This window comes from Schistosoma haematobium, chromosome 1 (assembly GCF_000699445.3).
Source record: "Schistosoma haematobium chromosome 1, whole genome shotgun sequence".
Lineage (NCBI taxonomy): Eukaryota > Metazoa > Platyhelminthes > Trematoda > Strigeidida > Schistosomatidae > Schistosoma > Schistosoma haematobium.
The window spans coordinates 93,193,638-93,213,346 of record NC_067196.1 but is presented as its reverse complement, the minus strand read 5'-3'; the positions used below and the strand labels follow the sequence as shown (position 1 = coordinate 93,213,346).

General features: G+C 35.3%; 1 protein-coding gene across 1 annotated transcript; it reads right to left on the bottom strand.

The window, feature by feature from the left end:
- Positions 1–18,502: 18,502 nt before the first annotated feature.
- MS3_00002494 (uncharacterized protein) lies at positions 18,503–19,700 on the bottom strand (the record flags this gene model as incomplete). The annotated part of the gene is made up of 2 exons (XM_012945490.3): positions 18,503–18,562; positions 18,775–19,700. One exon carries the CDS (start codon positions 19,698–19,700, stop codon positions 18,999–19,001), a length of 702 nt encoding a protein of 233 aa, XP_012800944.1. The 3' UTR covers positions 18,503–18,562; positions 18,775–18,998.
- Between the last annotated feature and the right edge of the window lie 9 nt (positions 19,701–19,709).

The following is a 19,709-nucleotide window of genomic DNA, read 5'->3' as shown; positions in this document are numbered from 1 at the left end:
CTTATGACTTAACATTAGTCGCTTCATGATGCACACTATCAAGAAGATTCATATTAGGATTAAACAACTGCTCAGTGTTTTTAAGTATCAATGCTTATTTCACTCAAATCAACAATTGATGTTAACTATTAAACTCAGAAAATCGTCATAAATCTTTATAACAGTCACTCTTTTTAGGGACTGTTATATGTCGCTACATTTATCTCAGTAACTTTTGGTTTGAGCCTTTTCTCATACCTTACATTTTATTACTGGTTTACCAATATACAAAACAAGTCTGTTGCACAGTATTTGTATATATATAGTTCATATGTTTATGCAACTAACGCCTACATAAAGTTGCCATTGATAAATCCATAATTCCGGAATTTGCATGAAGATGCATGAGTTATAACTTCTTATGAAACTGTTCTACGGCCGTTGCTGGAGTCACCTATCGTCCGAAAAAGCATATGAATCATTAGAATATTTAGTTAGCATTCGGTTGCACAGTTTCTGATTCAGGCTTGTAATTACTGTAATTTCAGTGATGGTCTAACGTTGATCCACTCATGATGTCAATTTTAACTGAACAGTCTCCACAACCGTATACTGATAATTACACTATATTCACGTTATTGGTAAGCTATTAGCTCAACTTCTATATTTAATTTTGATTGGACTCAAGATCTCTAAAATGACAGAAATCTTCGACACTACTCTGAGACATTTTAATTAAGTAAATGAATTGTTATTTTCTATCTCAATTGTTAACATCATAGTGAATGTCCGGTAGTCATACAATTAATTCGTAACAATAATTTTTGAACAACCTTAAAGTTTCAGTTAAATCAAAATGAATTTAGAATATTCTTTAACATATTTTTATTACGTTGTATGTGTTGCATATTTATTTATATGTATTGTCCGTATTGTTTAAGCTTTCCTTGAAGAAAGAAACATAAGCCAAATACTCACAAATATGGGTAAGATGTAAACAATTAACCTTGTAATTGGTTCCCTTTTTGAATTTAAATAAAGCAAGAACAAACATTGATGTAGAATAGTATGAATTCATAAGCAGCTGACGAGAAACCTCGACATATTGTGAATTCATACTATTCAGCATCAGTGTTTGTTTTTGCTTTATTTAAATTAACCTTGAGCTCACCACTATGTTTTGCTTTATAACCTTCATTAATGAAATGGTTTTTACTGATACATACGTTGGTGGTAATCTTGATAATGACTTTCTAACTACTGACTGGTTTCTCAGGACTATTCAACAACCGAATCCTAAACAGATAAGCTAGTGTGACGATTAGAAACACACTCCTTAAACGAAAGTTTACGTACAGAAAATAGTTGTTTTAGGTCCGAGAGTGCTTATTATCATTCTGTTAGCTTTTGGAAACATGCTTAGTTTAAAACAACACGAGTTAGTTATTCAGCCTGTATCACACATAGTTTGTTGCTTGTCCAGACCATTCGGAAAGTTTCCACGATATTTTATTTGAAGGGAATGGTTTTCAATATTTTACTGCCTTCTGTTGATTTATTCAATGAATGCCAGTTTTGTTTAGCCTCTTCAGTTTGACTCATTACTCAAATTTATATTTTAGAAATGGTTTTAAACGGACCGGAAACTAAAAAAGAACGGTAAATTTCCCACTCAGTTCATCTATTTCATCTTTATACCAATCATGTCACGTTTAATTCAAAAAATCATGATTTTTATTATTTTCATTCTGCGTAAATTCGGACATATCATTTCGTGAATGAAATTTTTCACCTACTTTCCACATTTTTATATGCAATGAGGATTGAAGATTTTACTTTTCATCATTGCTCTCTCAGTATCTGACATTTCAACGTAGCACGATTGGGGATGAAGTTGATTTCGTTTTGTTCACTGTCCTACACAGGATCTTTGAGAGAAAGAATAAGCGGGACATGTCTGAGAGCATACATAACCATCTGTTTCATTTTAGTTTACGTATCTGTTTTGTTAGAGTAACATTATAATATATTGCCATGTTTAGTGTTAATGTTTCAACTCTGACTGGGACAATGCACTTCAGATATCAATTATTACTTTTGTGATAGAGCATTTATGAAAGTTTTTTAATTACGTATTGCCATTAATTGTTTGTGATTATAAATAAATAACTCTGAATAGCACGACGAACTTAACCAACTCAAGCATTTTAAACACAATTTAAATTATTGTATTAATTGTCCAGTACTATGTTGTAACCACGGACCTCCTGATCGATGTTGACGATCTCAGCAAGTGTGTGAATTACAGAGGCATCACTATTCTCTCAATACCAGGAAAAGTCTTTAAAAAGGTGTTGTTAAACAGGAAGAAGGATTCCGTAGAAGCCCAACTTCAAGATCAACAGACTGGATTACGTAAGGTTAGATCTTGTAAAGACAAATCGCAACACTACGAATCATTGTGGAACAATCAACTACATGGAACTCATCACTCTATATCAAGTTCAATAATTACGAGAAAGCATTTGATAGCGTGAACAAGACAACACTATGGAAGCTTCTTTGACTCCGCGGCGTGTCCGAGAAGATAGACAATATCGTACGGAATTCCTAAGATGGATTGAAGTGCAAAATCGTGCATAGAGAACAGCTCACAGACGTGTTCGAAGTAAAGACCGGTGTCAAGCAAGGTTGCTTACTCTCACCCTTTCTCTTTCTCCTGGTGATCGACTGGATCATGAAGACGTCAGCATCTAAAGGGAAGCAGGGGATACAGTGGACATCTAGGATGCAGTTGGACGGTCTGGACTTCGCAGATGATCTGGCCCTTCTATCCCAAACGCAACAACAAATGCAGGAGAAGACAAACAGTGTGGCAGCAGTCTCAGAAGCAGCAGTAGGTCTCAATATACACAAAGAGAAAAGCAAGATTCTCCGATACAACACAGCATGCAACAACCCAGTCACAATTGACGGAGAAGATTTGGAAGATGTAAAAACCTTTACATATTTGGGCAGCATCATTGATGAACAGGGTAGATCTGATGCAGATGTGAAAGCGCGGATCGGTAAAGCAAGAGCAGCATATTTACAACTGAAGAACATCTGGAACTCAAAGCAACTATTAACCAACACCAAGGTCGGGATTTCCAATACAAATGTCAAGACAGTTCTACTGTATGATGCGGAAACTTGGAGAACTACGAAAGCCATCATCCAGAAAATACAAGTGTTTATTAACAGTTGTTTACGAAACATACTTCGTATCCGTTGGCCGGACACTATTAGCAACAACCAACTATGGGAGAGAACAAACCAGTTCCAAGCGGAGGAAGAAATTATGAAGAAGCACTGGAAGTGGATAGGACACACATTGAGGAAAGCAATCAACCGCGTCACAAGTAAACCCTAACTTGGAATCTTCAAGTGCAAAGGAAATGAAGAAGACCAAAGAACATATTAAGCCAGGAAATAGAGATAGACATGAGAAAAATGAACAAGAATTGGAAGGAATTAGAAAAGAAGGCCCAGGACAGAGTGGGTTGGAGAATTCTGGTCGCTAGCCTTTGCTCCCTCGGGGTAACACACGAATGTTGTTACTTACGTAAGTAAAAACTTTGTTGAAAGGTTCTCATGTTTAAAAGATGATTTCGTTACTTTTATTTACAGGTAAAGATATAACTGAAATCAACAATTTGAAGGATATTATATCAATCTACATTCAAATAGATTAAAACTTTTATACACTCTTGTTCATTTTAATTAAAAATTTGATGTGTTCTTGATTAACATAACATAAGTAAATAACATTCAACTGTATTTTTCTTTAATACTCACATCAATATGTTTAATTACTCTGTTGAATTTTCATTGATAACAATCATTATGTCAAATACATGTTATTAAAATATGATTATGACTTTCAATTGACCAGGTTGAATTCACTAATCAACTGTTGTTACGACATTTGCATATTTGTTTCTACATAAGGATGACGAGTTATTTCGAATTTTTCTTTATAACATGATGCAAAGTACCGAATGTTATTGGTTTATGTCGGAATCCTCACACTCTAACATCAAAGCAAGAAAGTCAAATATAGGAGTTACTCAGAAGAAAATATCCGAAATCTGAAAAACATATTTCATACAACTAACTGGGAATTATTTACAGTTTATTCACTGGAAATCACTACTGATGTTATCACTTGTTTCCTTGAATTCTGTTTTGATATTTGTTGTCCCACTGAAACCATTTTTGTAAGTTTTGATACTTACATTTTCACATCTGAAACGACTACGGAGGTTGCAAGGAAAAAATGTACAATGAGAAAAACTCTAATGTAGTTCGTAAGCTAAATGGTCTGATAAACCCAGAGATTAGACGTCTGAACTCTATGTTTACTCAAGAACTCTTGTCTTTCAAAAACTCTCCAAGTATATGTTAACTCTTTAAAGAACTTACAGGTGGCCGACAGATAAGAAGCGATAACCAGCTGAATGTGTGTGATTTAATTAAGTCTTTTGTACGTCAGTCATCTGATGTAATGCTCTATTCATCCACAGGTTTAAATAATAGCTGTGTTCCTAATTACACTGAAAGTGATGTCCGAAAATGTCTTCAGTCACTTTATCCATCCCGATGTTTTGGACCTGATGGTATCCCAAACCTCCTTTTTAAAAAAATGTGCTGACGTCTTATGTTATCCATTCACGACTATCTTTGACGGATCTTTCTCATCTAATCTCATACCGAAAATGTGGAGAAAGATGAAGATAATCCCTGCACCCAAGAAAGTATCTGGTGATAAGGATGAGAAATTTAAACCTATTGCAATAACTTCACCTTTCCTCAAAACAATGGAAAAATTATTAATACTTCCACCTCAGCTCGTGATAAAAGAGCATATTGATCCGTATCAGTTTGCTTACAGATGCAAAAGAGGCACCTTAGATGCTGTTGCTATTCATCACAATATAGTGTTCAACTTAAAAAAGGGTAAGAAGTATGTTCGATGCGCTTTTCTGGACTATACTTAAGCCTTTGATTCTATACCAAGACAACGTTTATGTTGGGATATTCAGGAAAATATCCCAAAAGTTATTCTTTTAAGTTTAATGCTATTCTTGGACTTGAGATGGTATCATTTTCCTATTGGTCAATATTTATTTCACGTGTCAAATGTTATTTTCTATTTTATGGTACTATGTGGTCTGCATGATTGGTATATAAACAGAGTATGTTTGAAATATGACGATTCATATCTCAGAGGCTGAGACTTGCGTTCTGGACTCAACTGGCTGGGCTAGACAGGAAAGCGGGACCAATCAGAACTCTAGGCCGTTCTTACGTGTTTGCGCGTATTTGGTCCGATCGATAATACTCTGCGCTATAATCGGTGGTCACACGTTATGACAGTTTACTTAACAAGTTAATCAGCGTCAACATTGACAGCTGGATAACCAACTGGCTATGTTCCTACCTCCCTGGAAGGTAACAGTACACTGTATTTGGAGGAAAGTGTTCAAAGTCTCTACTGTCTCATGAAGGTGTACCACAAGGAGCTGTTCTTTCACCTCCTCTTTTCCCTTTTTTTCTGCATAATCTGCTATCTTCCACAGAAATCACTTTTGTAAAATATGCAGATGATCTCACTGTATGTATGCCTATCTCTTCCTCTTTATATCCCATAGGAATGAATGAGTTTTTGTCCCGTATTGATTGTTGGTCTGTTGATAATGGTCTCATACTTAATCCGTCTAAATGTCAAGCTGTTAACTTTAGCATGAGACATGGATGGCATCTAAACACCATTTTGAGATCCCATAATGCTTGTGCCATTGGAGACTCTTTGATAAACACAATGTCGAAGGTCGATTACCTTGATGTTACCTTTTCCTCTGATCTGTCTCGGTCTTCTCACGTTTTATTGTTATCGAAGAAGGTTTTCCGTCTGACTTACTACATAAAGACTACATGCTCTTAAGATTACTCGTCATTTACCCTTACAATTTGTCAATTCTTGCATATTACCTATTATTCTTTACTGTCCTCCATTATTCTTTCCCGTGCTTTTGAGAAAAGGCTTTGCTGTATTGCGGAGAGTACTGAAGGCAGTTAGCAAGGTCATAATTAATATGGTTGTGGATAGACACACTAAAGTCATGCAAACTCCTGGCAGGTGTTATTTTATCAGATAATAACCATTCCCTTCACTCTTATCTTTCTCCTTGCATATTTTCTGGTAGAACGAGACGTCAATACCTTAGAATCCATGCACGCAAGTAAATATATAAAACCTCTACAATACCTTATCTAGCAAATATAATATATGACAAACTGATTTTTAGAGCTGACCTAGTCAGTAATTTGTATTCTTAAAAATGTTTCTGATTTAAAACGTTGTCCAGACTCGAATAGTTCATTTAATTCCAGGTAGTTTGTCTATCTAATTCATGTATATATGTGTGTGGAGTTGTCGGCTGTTTAATTTAATTCCGATTTTTTTCTTTCCATTTGCAAAAGAAACTCGTTGTAATACTTTGTGTTGAGAATTCGACACTGTATAAAAAATATAATATTTGATAATGCATTTACTAACAAGAATGATACACACGCAACTAACGATAAAAATTATAAGAAAATAAAGTTAAAATTCAGGTACCAAAAATTTATTCGTAGATTGAGAGTAATCAATCCAATGGAGGTGAATAACGCTGTTACATCAAAGGATATCATCAGCTCATCGTCGTTGATTTGAATGTTTTTAATTTTAATCAGATTGAAAGTAATCAAACCAATTACATTGTTCTAATAAAATTCCACAAAAAGCTTTTAATTTTTAGGTTTTCATAGAAAACTTTCCAAAATAAATATTCAAAGGTGTCAAAATGAAATGTTTAAGATCAAAATTACCAAGAAGCAAATTCAAATTTTGAGCAAAATAAATTTAATCAAAACCCAGTGGAAACAATGATATTTACATAAACAGGTAGTAGTTGGTTCATTAACTTCAGTTCCTTCTGTAAAACTCCGGATGCTTATTTGAGCCCCACATCTCTTGGAACTTCAAAGTTTAGGTTTCTTTGATCGTTTTACAGTCTTTCTCCATAGTAGTTTCTTCTTCTTTCAGTAGATCTTGTACGGCTTGGAACCTGTTGTAGAGAGTTATCTTCAATTTGTTAATTTTATCACCAGTCTGTATTGAACCTTTGTAATGTTGTTTGTCCACTGCTTCTTTAGCATCAGCTTTCCTCTTGAGAACCACCAGGTAGATGGTGATCTGAAGCTATTTTAGTTCCACTCCTTGTTCTCACCTCTTCCATTGACTTTGTGAATTTTTTAGTGATGCGAATATGATCGATTTCATTCACTGTAGTGCGATCCAGTGACATTCATGTAGCTTTGTCTATGCGTTTGTTTGGGAATATTGTGTCACCTATAACCATTTTGTTGAATGCACATAAATTTGCGAATCTCTCATTATTATCGTTTCTTTCTCCTAGTCAGTTCATGTCATTGCATGATATCTTGATACTCGGTGTTGTCCATTCCGACTTTGGCGTTTAGATCTCCCATCAGGATTGTCAGGTTCGTTCCTGGGTACTTCGCTATGATCGATTACAGCCTCTCATTAAAGCGATCTTTATCGTCGTCATTGATACCGTTGGTGGGTGCATAACATTGGATAAAATTCATTGTGATCCCTTCCTTCTTTGTTTTGAATGATGGTTTGACGATTCCGGATCCATGAGATTCCCATCCTATGAGTGCATCACGTCCTTCTTTGGAGCAACTCTTTGAGTGTGGAGAATTTTTCTCTTCGTGACTGGAGTACAGCAGAATCTCTCCCGTATCTATTCTTTTCTGTGTAGATTGGGTCCGATGGGTTTCCCTTATAACGAACACCACCAAGCTGTATCACTTCATCCTCATAACTATTTGACTGGTCCTCCCAGTCTCCCACATTGTCCTGACATCCCATGTAGTTATAGTGATTATTGTTGTTGTTAGGAAAGGCATCGGCTTCTTGACTTCCGAATTTGTTTGTTCTGGCTGGTGTTTTTTTAGCAGGGTTGGTTTCTGTAGGATGGGTTTGCCAACCCCACGTCCAACCCTCCTCCTTCACATAGGCTATCAAAACGTAGCGGAACGTAGTAAATGATGTAGTATACTCCTCAAATAAGAAGAAATAGTCTATTCTGCTAGTTGCAAGCTTGTAAAATTACATAAAACCCAAATATAATTATGTTAGTGAAATGATGTCCATGTTCTTATCATTCAAATTAATGATTGTGACGGGAAACCAACAGACTAAACTGAAAAAAGACGTACGCTTTGTATTATTACACAAATTTTATACCAGTGCTATCCATGCTACTATGGCTCTCACATATAAGGGTCGCTAAATTTACAAATATGTACTGGGTTATAAGACTATGATTTATGTAGATTCCTATTAAAATGCTCGGGTAATTTCATTTGATGTTTTAGGAACAAGCTGATGAATAAAGGAGTGTCCATTATGAATAAAAAGTATTGTAGTGAACGGAAACAAACAAGTAGGACAACCGAATTCATTTGAACACAAAATTACAGAATGTCTCAGTTAAATCTGAGAAACATACAGTAAATACTCCATTTACTAAATGGCAATCAATGGTCTCAGACTTCATTGTTCCCTTTTTTCCACACCAATCATTCTCTGTTCTCGTTCTCTTCTCTTCGATCTTCTCAACCTTCTGTCGCCAGCCATTTCACTTCCAAGTGATAACACATACTGCGTAGATCTGTAGACACCAGTAGCACACACCACAGTATCTCGTTGGAAATTTGATATTAAGTCATAAGCTGATTGTAGTGAAACCCATTACCTTGATTAATAGTTCCAGGTTTTTTCTGTTAAGAAGTTTTGAGTTCTTTACCATCATAAGCAAGTATACTGTTTGTGCTTTTCCAAAGCAACGTTCATACGCTAGTATTTTATATTTATTACCATTGTGACAGACGTTTATGAGGACATTTAAATTTGATTTTAGTTTCTTTTACTGATTAAAATTGAGCTCCAGAATTACTTAGAGCATAATACCTCACCTACACTTAAGTTTAATACGTTTAATTTTTGAAGCCCTTCAATAAACTTTTTTGAAAGACTGTAATCAGGTTATTAACAATTTTTCATCCTTTTAGTATTACAGACTTCATGGATATCTTTCTTACCGGTTCAAATGTTAGTTGCTAAGACCGTTCGATGACTCATTTATTTTCTTATATGTGCATAATTATCCTTCTGACTTGTTAACATTAGCTTCGTGTGCATGTTACTTACTTACTTACTTACGCCTGTTACTCCTCGTGAAGGAGCATAGGCCGCTCACCAGCATTCTCCATCCAACCCTCTCCTGGGCAATCCTTTCTAGCTCCGTCCAGTTGTAATTCATCGTTTTCATATCTGCTTCTATTATCCGACGCAATGTGTTCTTTGGCCTTCCTCTTTTTCGCTACCCTTCAGGATTCCAAGTTAGGGCTTGCCTCGTGATGCAGTTTGACGATTTGCGTAATGTATGTCCTATCCATTTCCATCGTCTTTTCCTAATTTCTTCTTCATCTGGAAGTTGGTTTGTTCTCTCCCACAGAAGGCTATTGCTGATGGTATCCGGCCAATGGATGTTGAGTATCTTGCGTAGACAGCTATTTATAAATACTTGTACCTTCTTGATGATGGTTGGAGTAGTTCTCCAAGTTTCAGCTCCATACGGTAGAACTGCCTTGACGTTCGTATTGAAGATTCTCACTTTGATATTGGTTGGCAGTTGTTTTGAGTTCCATATGTTCTTCAATTGTAGGAATGCGACCCTTGCTTTGCCGATCCTCGCCTTTACGTCTACATCGGATCCTCCTTGTTCATCGATGATGCTTCCTAGGTGTGTGAAGGACTCTACATCTTCCAGAGTTTCGCCATCAAGAGTGATTGGATTGCTGTTTTCCGTTTTGAATTTGAGGACCTTGGTTTTCCCTTTGTGTATGCTGAGGCCTACTGATGCAGAGACTGCTGCTACGCTGGCTGTCTTTATCTGCATCTGTTCGTGTGTACGTGATAGGAGGGCTAGGTCATCTGCGAAGTCCAAATCGTCTAATTGGTTCTGAGCTGTCCATTGTATTCCGTGTTTTCCTTCAGATGTTGAGGTCTTCATAATCCAGTCGACCACCAGAAGAAAGAGGAAGGGAGAGAGTAAACAGTCTTATCTGACTCCGGTCCTTACTTGGAATGCATCTGTCAGCTGTCCTCCATGCACTACTTTGCACTGTAGTCCGTCGTATGAGTTCCGGATAATATTGACAATCTTCTCAGGAACTCCGTAGTGTCGAAGAAGTTTCCATAATGTCCTCCTATCTACACTGTCAGACGCCTTCTCATAATCAATGAAGTTGATATACAGTGACGAGTTCAACTCAACCGATTGTTCGACGATAATCCGTAGTGTTGCAATTTGGTCAGTGCACGACCGATCCTTACGGAATCCAGCTTGTTGATCTCAAAGTTGGGCGTCTACTGCATCCTTCATCCGGTTCAGCAACAATCTGTTGAAGACTTTCCCTGGTATTGACAGTAGTGTAATGCCTCTGTAGTTTACACATTTGCTCAGATCTCTTTTCTTTGGAATCTTGACGAGGTGTCCTTCTTTCCAGTCCATCAGCACTTGTTCCTCCTCCCAAATCTTTTTGAATAGAAGATAAAGCATGCTTGTGGTTGCTTCGATGTCTGATTTCAGTGCTTCAGCTGGTATGTTGTCGGGTCCCGCTGCTTTCCCGTTCTTGATTTGTCTGACGGCCATTCTAATTTCTTCCGTAGTTGGTGGATTGACATTTATAAGGAGATCTGTGTGAATTAATTGTAGCCGGCTTATTTAGGAGTTCCTAGAAGTACTCTACCCATCTGTTCCGCTGTTGTTGAATTTCAGTGATTTGCCTGCCTTCTTCGTTTTTGACGGATCCCTCTGGTTTACTTTATTTCCCTGCTAGTTTCTTCGTTGTATCGAATAGTTGTTTCATATTTCCTTCTCTAGCAGCTTTTTCTGCCGTCGTTGCTAGTTCTTCAACGTATTTCTTCTTGTCGGCTCTAATGCTCCTCCTCACTTGTTTGTTTGCTTCAATGTATTCAGCTTGTGCTTGGACTTTCTCTGCTCGTGTTCGGCTGTTGTTTATTGCTGCCTTCTTGTTCTTCCTTTCTTTGATCTTGTCCAGTGTTTCTGTAGAGATCCACTCCTCATGATGGTATTTCTTTAGACCGAGAACCTCATGACACGTTGAAGTTAATGCTTCCTTGATGCCTTTCCAATTGTCCTCCATAGTAGTTTCTTCTTCCTTCAGTAGATCTTGAAAGGCTTGGAACCTGTTGTTGAGAGCTATCTTGAATTTATTGATTTTGTCAGTATCTCGAAGGAAGGCTGTATTGAACCTTTGTGGTGCTGTTTGTCCACTTGTCCAGTTCTTTTTTAGCTTCAGTTTTAAGTTGGTTACAACTAGGTGGTGATCTGAAGCTATGTCAACACCTCTCCTGGTTCTCACATCTTCCATTGTCCTTCGGAATTTTTTGTTGATGCAAATATGATCTATTTGGTTCTCTGTAGTGTGGTCCGGTGAGATCCATGTAGCCTTGTGTATACGCTTGTGTGGAAATATTGTGCTGCCTATGACCAATTTGTTGAATGCACATAGATTTGCAAATCTTTCTCCATTTTCGTTCCTCTCTCCCAGTCCATGTTGTCCCATAATATCTTCATATCCAGTGTTGTCTATTCCGACTTTGGCATTTAGATCTCCCATCAGAATAGTTAGGTCCTTTCTTGGGCATTTCTCAATGATTGACTGCAGCCGCTCGTAGAACTGATCTTTAATGTCGTCGTTGCTATCATTGGTGGGTGCATAACATTGGATAATATTCATTAAGATCCCCTCCTTCTTTGTTTTGAATGATGCTTTGATGATTCTGGATCCGTGAGATTCCCATCCTACAAGTGCATTTCGTGCTACTTTGGACAACATAAGAGCGACTCCCTGAGTGTGTGGAGCATTTTCCTCTTCGTGACCGGAGTATAGCAGCATCTCTCCCGTAGCTAGCCTTTTCTGTCCAGCTTGGGTGCAGTGGGTTTCGCTGATTCCCAGTACTGCTAAGTTGTATCTCCTCATTTCCATTGATATTTGACTGGTCTTCCCGGTTTCCCACATTGTTCGAACGTTCCATGTACCTATAAAAATGTTTGCTCTGGTTGTTAGAAGGAGCATCGGCCTCGTGGCTTCTGAAGGAGCTCGGCTTTCACCATGAAGCGTCATAATTCTTCTAAATGAAGACCTCCTAACTCCCAGGGCAGAGTTAAAATGGTTTGAATTATTTTTTCTGCTAAGCGTTTTTTAGCGAGTTAGTTCTCTACGGGATGGGGACGCTAACCCCATGCCCAAACCTCCTCCTTTACCCGGGCTTGGGACCGGCAGCAACCCTATAAGAGCTACAGGCGGAGTTTCGTGTGCATGTAAGCTTTGTGATCTGCTCTGCACAAACTGTAGTCAACGCTTTATATTGTCTTCTGAAATTTATACACCATTGGAAGGTATTTAATAGCGATCATCAGGATGAATGATATACAAAGCATAGGAATTAGATCGAATAGATTCCATAGAAAGAGAACTGGAAAAATTCCTCATACCACGTAAATACTATTAAGTAATATATACAAGTTAATCGATACGTATTCAATCTCAGGACCTTCGTGTGTCTTGGTAATGCCACTGACGAAAGTTTATAACCGTTGAGCAATATACTAGACTAGCTGAGGCTAAAAGCTCGTGGTTTCGTTTGCTTTCTCAGTGGCCTAAAATCATCGTGCTCTTCATAAGACTTTAAGGCATCAGGTAGGACATTGTACTGGATTGTTTATGTACAAACCTCACAAACTAATGGGAACTTACAATATAAGTCTCCCGGTCTTCAATTAGTACTACAGATGGTGTTAATCAATAATGAAAGTTAGCTGAAAAGTACTACTGAATTGTTTATTAGTAAGAGGATTATGAATCAAGTTAAAATATGATAGGAAAGTCACATTTTGTTAATATTGTTTCGTTATGATGTTAGAAATAAAACAATAAAATAATTGTTGACCACTGATCAGTCGATCGAATTAGTTCCAAATAAAATAAAGTAGATACATATGTACAAAACACGAAATCATGATTAAAAACTATGGCGTAATTAGAAGACTGAGATCTGACTTTTAAATGATTACAGGTCATGACGGTTATCAAGTATTAAAATTCAGCTCTAATAAAAACTATGGTAAATGTATTCACGAACCCAACTATTTAGGTTGATGTCGTCTACAAAGTTAGGTGTAAGTTACTGAATGACCCTAAAGTTTTTGTGACTAGTTTCCGCATGATTAAATATTACATATAAGTTCAGAAAGTGAAGAGTCAACGGTATTTTATAGACATCTAGTAATCAGTATATTGCAGAGGTTGTACACATTTAAATCAGCAATTTGTTGTTCCTTACGTCACGAGTTTAATTTGTTTAATCTGGTCGGCTTTTTTTCGTACAATTGAAGAAAATATGGAACTCAAAACAACCGTCAACCAATATCAAAGTTTGAATCTTCAATACGGACGTCCAGACAGTTTTATTGTAGGAGCTGAAACTTGGAGAACTACTACAGCCATCATCAAACATCTACAAATATCTATAAAAACTATCTACTCACGATACTCAATATCCAATGACCGGATACCATCTGCAATAGCCTACTATGGGAGAGGACAAACCAGCTACCATCCAAAAAGAAATTAGGAAAAGACAGTCTGCAGAGAAACCAACCCAATTCACCTCTGTTTTAACGATTATGATGCTGTGTGGACAATTAGCAGAAGGTTAATAATCGTACCAATTAAATAATATCCTACAATTAAATCAAGCTCTAAACTTTGGCTCTAGCTAACTACACAGCTTCTCAGCTTACCTCTTTTTAAATTTGTATTATGATTTCATCTTAACAAAGCTTAAACCCATTGATATTTATTCTCAGTAATCACTAATTTCAGTTCACGTACATGGCTACCTAACCAATTGCCTCAAAGCTGGATAGACTTACTACTAACCTAATTGATTTTCCAGAAACCGTCTATGTATGATGGTCCTAACATCTCATATTATCCTCTTAAATACATTTGAAAGTTGATAGTTACTTGATACACTCTATAGTGACGAAATTCGTGTGTCGCTTCATGAAATTCAGCGTTAAAAATATTCGGAGCTCGATTGGTGTCACCGAAACGTTAATTTAAAACCAAACCAAATTAAAACCATTACTATTTGTAGACTGGAAATTTTAAAAACATACGTGACATTTGCCTTATAACTTTGTGTCTGAAATATTACAGCTTATGAGCAGTTTGTGAAAACGTAACGATACAAAATAAACCCGTGTTACCCTGATGAAGTCATCGTTATTGCTAACTTCAATATAAAACTTTCTTCCACCTTCATAGTTTGTGGAATATAACTTTTCTGTAAACAGTTTTTCGCCGTTAACTGTTGGTAAGAATAATTGATTTCCTTAGGTATGAATTGATAATCTCAAGAGTAAGACGATGACGTAATGACAGGAAGAAGAGCTACCCGATCAAAAACCTATAAAGACTTAACAGTGAATCAAGACTACTAGTATTGGTTCTCATGTCATTGGTTAGTTCAGGGAAAAAGCGATAAAAGTCTATATTCTGAATAGCGGTTTTGTCACGTGATATTAGTGATCAGCCATAAATATTAACTAAAAGAAAAGAAAAATACCCTCTCGAGTTAATAATAATCAAGTCAATTTTACCAAGTTGGTGTCTAAAGTGCTCTCCTCTTTAATCATTCAATGTTTAGCTAAGAATAGTAAAGAACAACTCCGAGAAAACCTGGCTGGTTTCAGACCTGGATGTTGATTTCCTGTCAAATATTTCCCGTTTATCAGATTCTGGAACATAGATATACTTTCCGACATCTAATCATAACTACGTTTCTTTATCACAAGGCAGCGTTTGACTCCGTAGATCTGATACTTTTTTTGCCAGAGTCTGTCACTGAAAGGTGTACCAAGAAAGTAAATCAATCTTGTAAAGGCTCTTTATTCATACATTAATAGTTCGATCAAAGATTAAGGCTTGCTGTCATCAGAATAACCAGCTTCAAGTAGTGTTCGTCATGGCTGCCCACTATACCTCATTTAGTTGATTTCGTCATAGACACGTTATTTATCAGAAAATACTAGAAAATAGCCACCTAATAAAAAAATCAATAGTTTTCATTCATTAATATCATTTTACCAATCGAAAATGTTACTTTAATTAGTTTAGTTTAGTTCAACTTATACATACAACTTGAATATCAGTCTAAAAAATAATTTAAAAAAAACTTTTACTGATCTCTAATCAATTAGTTACTTTTACATCTAATTGAATCATTAAAATGTAATCCCTTATCATGAAATGAATGAGGAGTTTTTTTTCTTTTTTTAAACTTAAGATCATTTAAGTAATTTATTATTGATTAACTATAATAATAAGAGATCTAATATCAAATCAATAAAAGAAAATGTATTAAATATTCATTATAATCAATAATGAAAATTTTTTTAATGCTTAAGCCTCTATTGTGTTGGACATAGAATGTAAAGAAATAATTTTACTAATATAGATTATAATAAAAAATGATAATGGGGGGGGGCAGGGGGATTGTTGTTGTTGTATATTGATGATGATTGTTTTATCTGTATTAAACGTTAATAGTTTAGTTTCTAAAAAAAGAGAATATTTCTGTCTTATAATGAAAAAGCAACTACTAAATATTTTTAAGTACAAAATATCAATGAATAAGATAAATTTATTGATTTCTTATTTTGTAATTGAAAACTTTCTCACTTTGCTCCTTTCAAAATAATAAACGGAATCGTCTGTAGAATACATAAAAACCGTTCACTTATGTTTTGTATTTCAATAGCTGACTTTTCAAGTTAATTTAACTCCTAATCTAAAAAAGATATCGATAATCATTTTTTTTGTAATTATAATCATCAGCCGATCAATATTAGACTACCAGTTCAGGACCATAGTTCAGTTGAGATTAGATCAGTCCAATAGAGTTCAGGGTTATCACACTACATTCCAGAGTTATTACAAAGTTAATAAATTTACTAATCGGATCAGTTCTGGAGTCAGTTTAATATTATTCTAACTCCACCTCAGTTCAGTTCCTAATCATTATTCTAGTTCGATTCTATTTGCCGTTGTTGTACCCGCTAATTTTGCGTTATTCACTTAGCTACTGAGTTCACACCATGGCACGAGCAGGTGGCTATCTGAACTCAATAGCTAAGTGGATAAAGCGGTGACGATTGAAGCGAACGGCTCTGGGTACGAGTCTCGAAGTGAACATCAGGTCTGAGATGCAGGTACATCCAGCTGACGAGTCTCAAATCTGATAAAAACGCGCGTCTTGGATTCCTCTGTTAGCTACCACCCGCCTTTGCCTACTATGTATTTTTATTATAAACATTAATCTTATTTCCCAGTTATAGTACAAGTAGATTGATGATTTGATAACATCAAATGAAGTCAATTATTTTCTAATTAAATCCTACAATCAATGTAAAACGTTATATCCATCTCAAATGAGATTCTTTTACTAGAAAAATTAAAAAAATTGATTTATGCCTTAATTCTAACAAGTAGTGAACTAAAGTACGTCTGATTTTAACACATTTGCTAATGCTTCCTCGAAGAACCTACCTAACGAGTAAAATAACTTCCAGAGTATATGCATTAGTTAATCAGTCTGAATATAAGCATTGGTTATTAATATAATACAAAGTAGAACAACACATATAAACGAAAAATATTGTTTTCATTTAGATCATCATCAGGTTTTACTCTGACATACACGGATCTTTATGTCAGTCTAAGAAATATTAAACTAATGAACGCGATTTGAATCAATGATCACACTGAGATGGACTACAGATAATAAGTAAAACGTGCGAATTAATAAGAAGAAGACAAGTGGATTAGTAGTAATAAGAATAATAAAATGATGAACGTTTTAATGCAAAGTGAATTGTATTTAGATGGTAGCTTAATCAACAATAAAACAAATTGTTCTTATAAAGAGTAATTAACTGAAAAGTGTTTATACATTTTATCTGTTGTTTTATATTTAAGGTTAATTTAAAAGTAACTTCCATAAGCTAGAACATACCAACCATTTTATTACGTCAAAATGATCTCAATTGGCACCTCTTATGTACAGTCAAACAAACTTTATTATACGTGGTATTAAATACACAGATACAGTATATGGAAAAAAAAGCACAACTCGCTTTCAGTAATGGTACCTCTTTACATTGGTGATTGGCTGAAATGTAGTCAAGAATCGAAACCAAAGGCCTACATGGTAATTTCAAAATATCTCGAAATTACTATTGTATTGATTTTTATATCACTCTAATTATTGCACCTCACATATTCAATACTGAAAATCCAATTTCCTGTGCATAAAGCTTTACTACTGATTCAGCTTCGTAATCTAAATGTCGCCAAATGACAGTCAGGAATTTATGATCAATGCATATCGCAGCTTTACAATTACAAGGGGACTTTCGACTAACTTTAAAGATACTCAAGATTTTATTCACTTAAGAATGAACAAAAGGTTTAGTGATTTTAAACAATTGTAATGAACCTTGTAGGAAATCTATTGATCAATGCACTCACTGAAACTACATATTAAGACACTTTAGATACCATACAGCTTACTTCATGGAGAATTTACGTACGCTTTATGTGGATTTAATATAGATATCTCAAGCCGTTTAATTTAACCTAGCTGTCAATAAATACGAATGATTAAATCATTATTCGGGCTAGTTATTATGAAGTCCTAGGAGAAAGTTTAATTAAATCTTCCTCTATCAATATTATTCAAATAAACCTCAATAAATGGTTGGCGGATTACTATTTTCTTTTCAAAAAATATACTAGAAATCTTTGTGGAAACATTTGTTAGGAATTACAAAAACACTAGTTAAACCATCTAGCTCAGAGAACAAAACACTAGTTACATATTACATAGATAATTGTCAACTTTACAGTAAATTACTTCCATATTTGATTTATGGTGTATTATAACTATATACATAGAACCATGAATATTTCCCTCCTTTTAATAAAAATAACCACTTAGTGAAAAGTGAGTAAAAAATGTCGTAAGAACCATATTAATGAATCAGTTAATCCTTATCTTCTCAACTCTTAAGCATTCTAAACTTGTCATGTACGAGGAATTGTTAAGGTTATAGTCCTATTTTTTTAAAAATACAGTTACTCAACACACGTCAGCTTCATTTTAGATGTAAATTTACCATGATTTTGACGATAACAGTAAGGAGAAATTAATCGGACCAAATTTCAAATCGTCTTACATTCTTCAGTTGCAGTTAAAATACTAGAATTAGTTAATATAAAAGACTCCACTCAATTATAAACACGGGACCTAGAAGAAAAAGTTCATTTCTTTTACTTAAATCAAACTAAAATTCATCATTTAGCATTTATACAAAGTTGAAATAAGTGTTATAAGTTGTGAAACCATAATAACATAAAATTAACGATAATATACATAGTTATGGACGTAAAATATCCAGCTACCTAATAAGATTTTTATATATTTAATACATATGAAGAAAATTTCAAGTGCATATTTACCTATCTTAAAAGCTATAAAGCTATCAGGTACATCTGTTTCCTTTCATTTATGAGAGGTACTTTTAAACAAATGAATATACTTAGGGAAAAAATTATTTTTAACAGTATATTTGTATATTTTTCATTCTATATACAAACAACAAAGAAAAATATTAAACATTTAACACTGATTATCAGGACTTTTGTTTCTACCTACTTATTGAATCTTCAAGATATCACACTAATCATAATAACGTACTTCCCATTTCATCATCAATTAAAGCATCGTGTGTTTCAGATTTCTTTTGCAAAGAGGGTGATGATTTTTCCTTCTGCTTAGTAGTTTCCTGATTTTCTGTATTGAGGACTGGAACTGTAAGGCAAACAAAATATCTCTTTTCAGAACATAAATGAACCCCCCACTGTCCAGAACTATAATCAACAGACGTGCATCTTTGTTCACCAATTCGCATGGAAGTTATTTCTGGATTAGGTAAGCGAATAAGACTGAAATCACTTTTACTACCGTCAACCCAGTGCAAAACATAAATGGGTCTTGTAAACTCATTCATTGTTTTAGTAATTTTACCTCCTATCCAAAATGAATGCTTTTCTTGTTTGGCTACCCACTTTACCAAAGCTAGATTTTCTGGATATGAATGAACGGATGCCAGAGACGTTCGTAGGACCATTCCATCCTTATAACTTTGTGATGGATTGGAGAACAGGTGCTGACGGTCTTGTTTATCTTTTGAATCATCCATGTTATTTGTATCAGATAGCCCTCCAACAGATTTACAGTAATGTTCCGCTGCAGAGAAATTAAGTTTTGCATCTACATCACCATGGACAAATGTAAAAATGCGAGGTCCAAGAGCGCCTTGACTTTTTTCCAAAGCATAAGCTGCATTATAGGAAAGAACAAACTGCACAACAAGTAGTAACATAACTTGTGG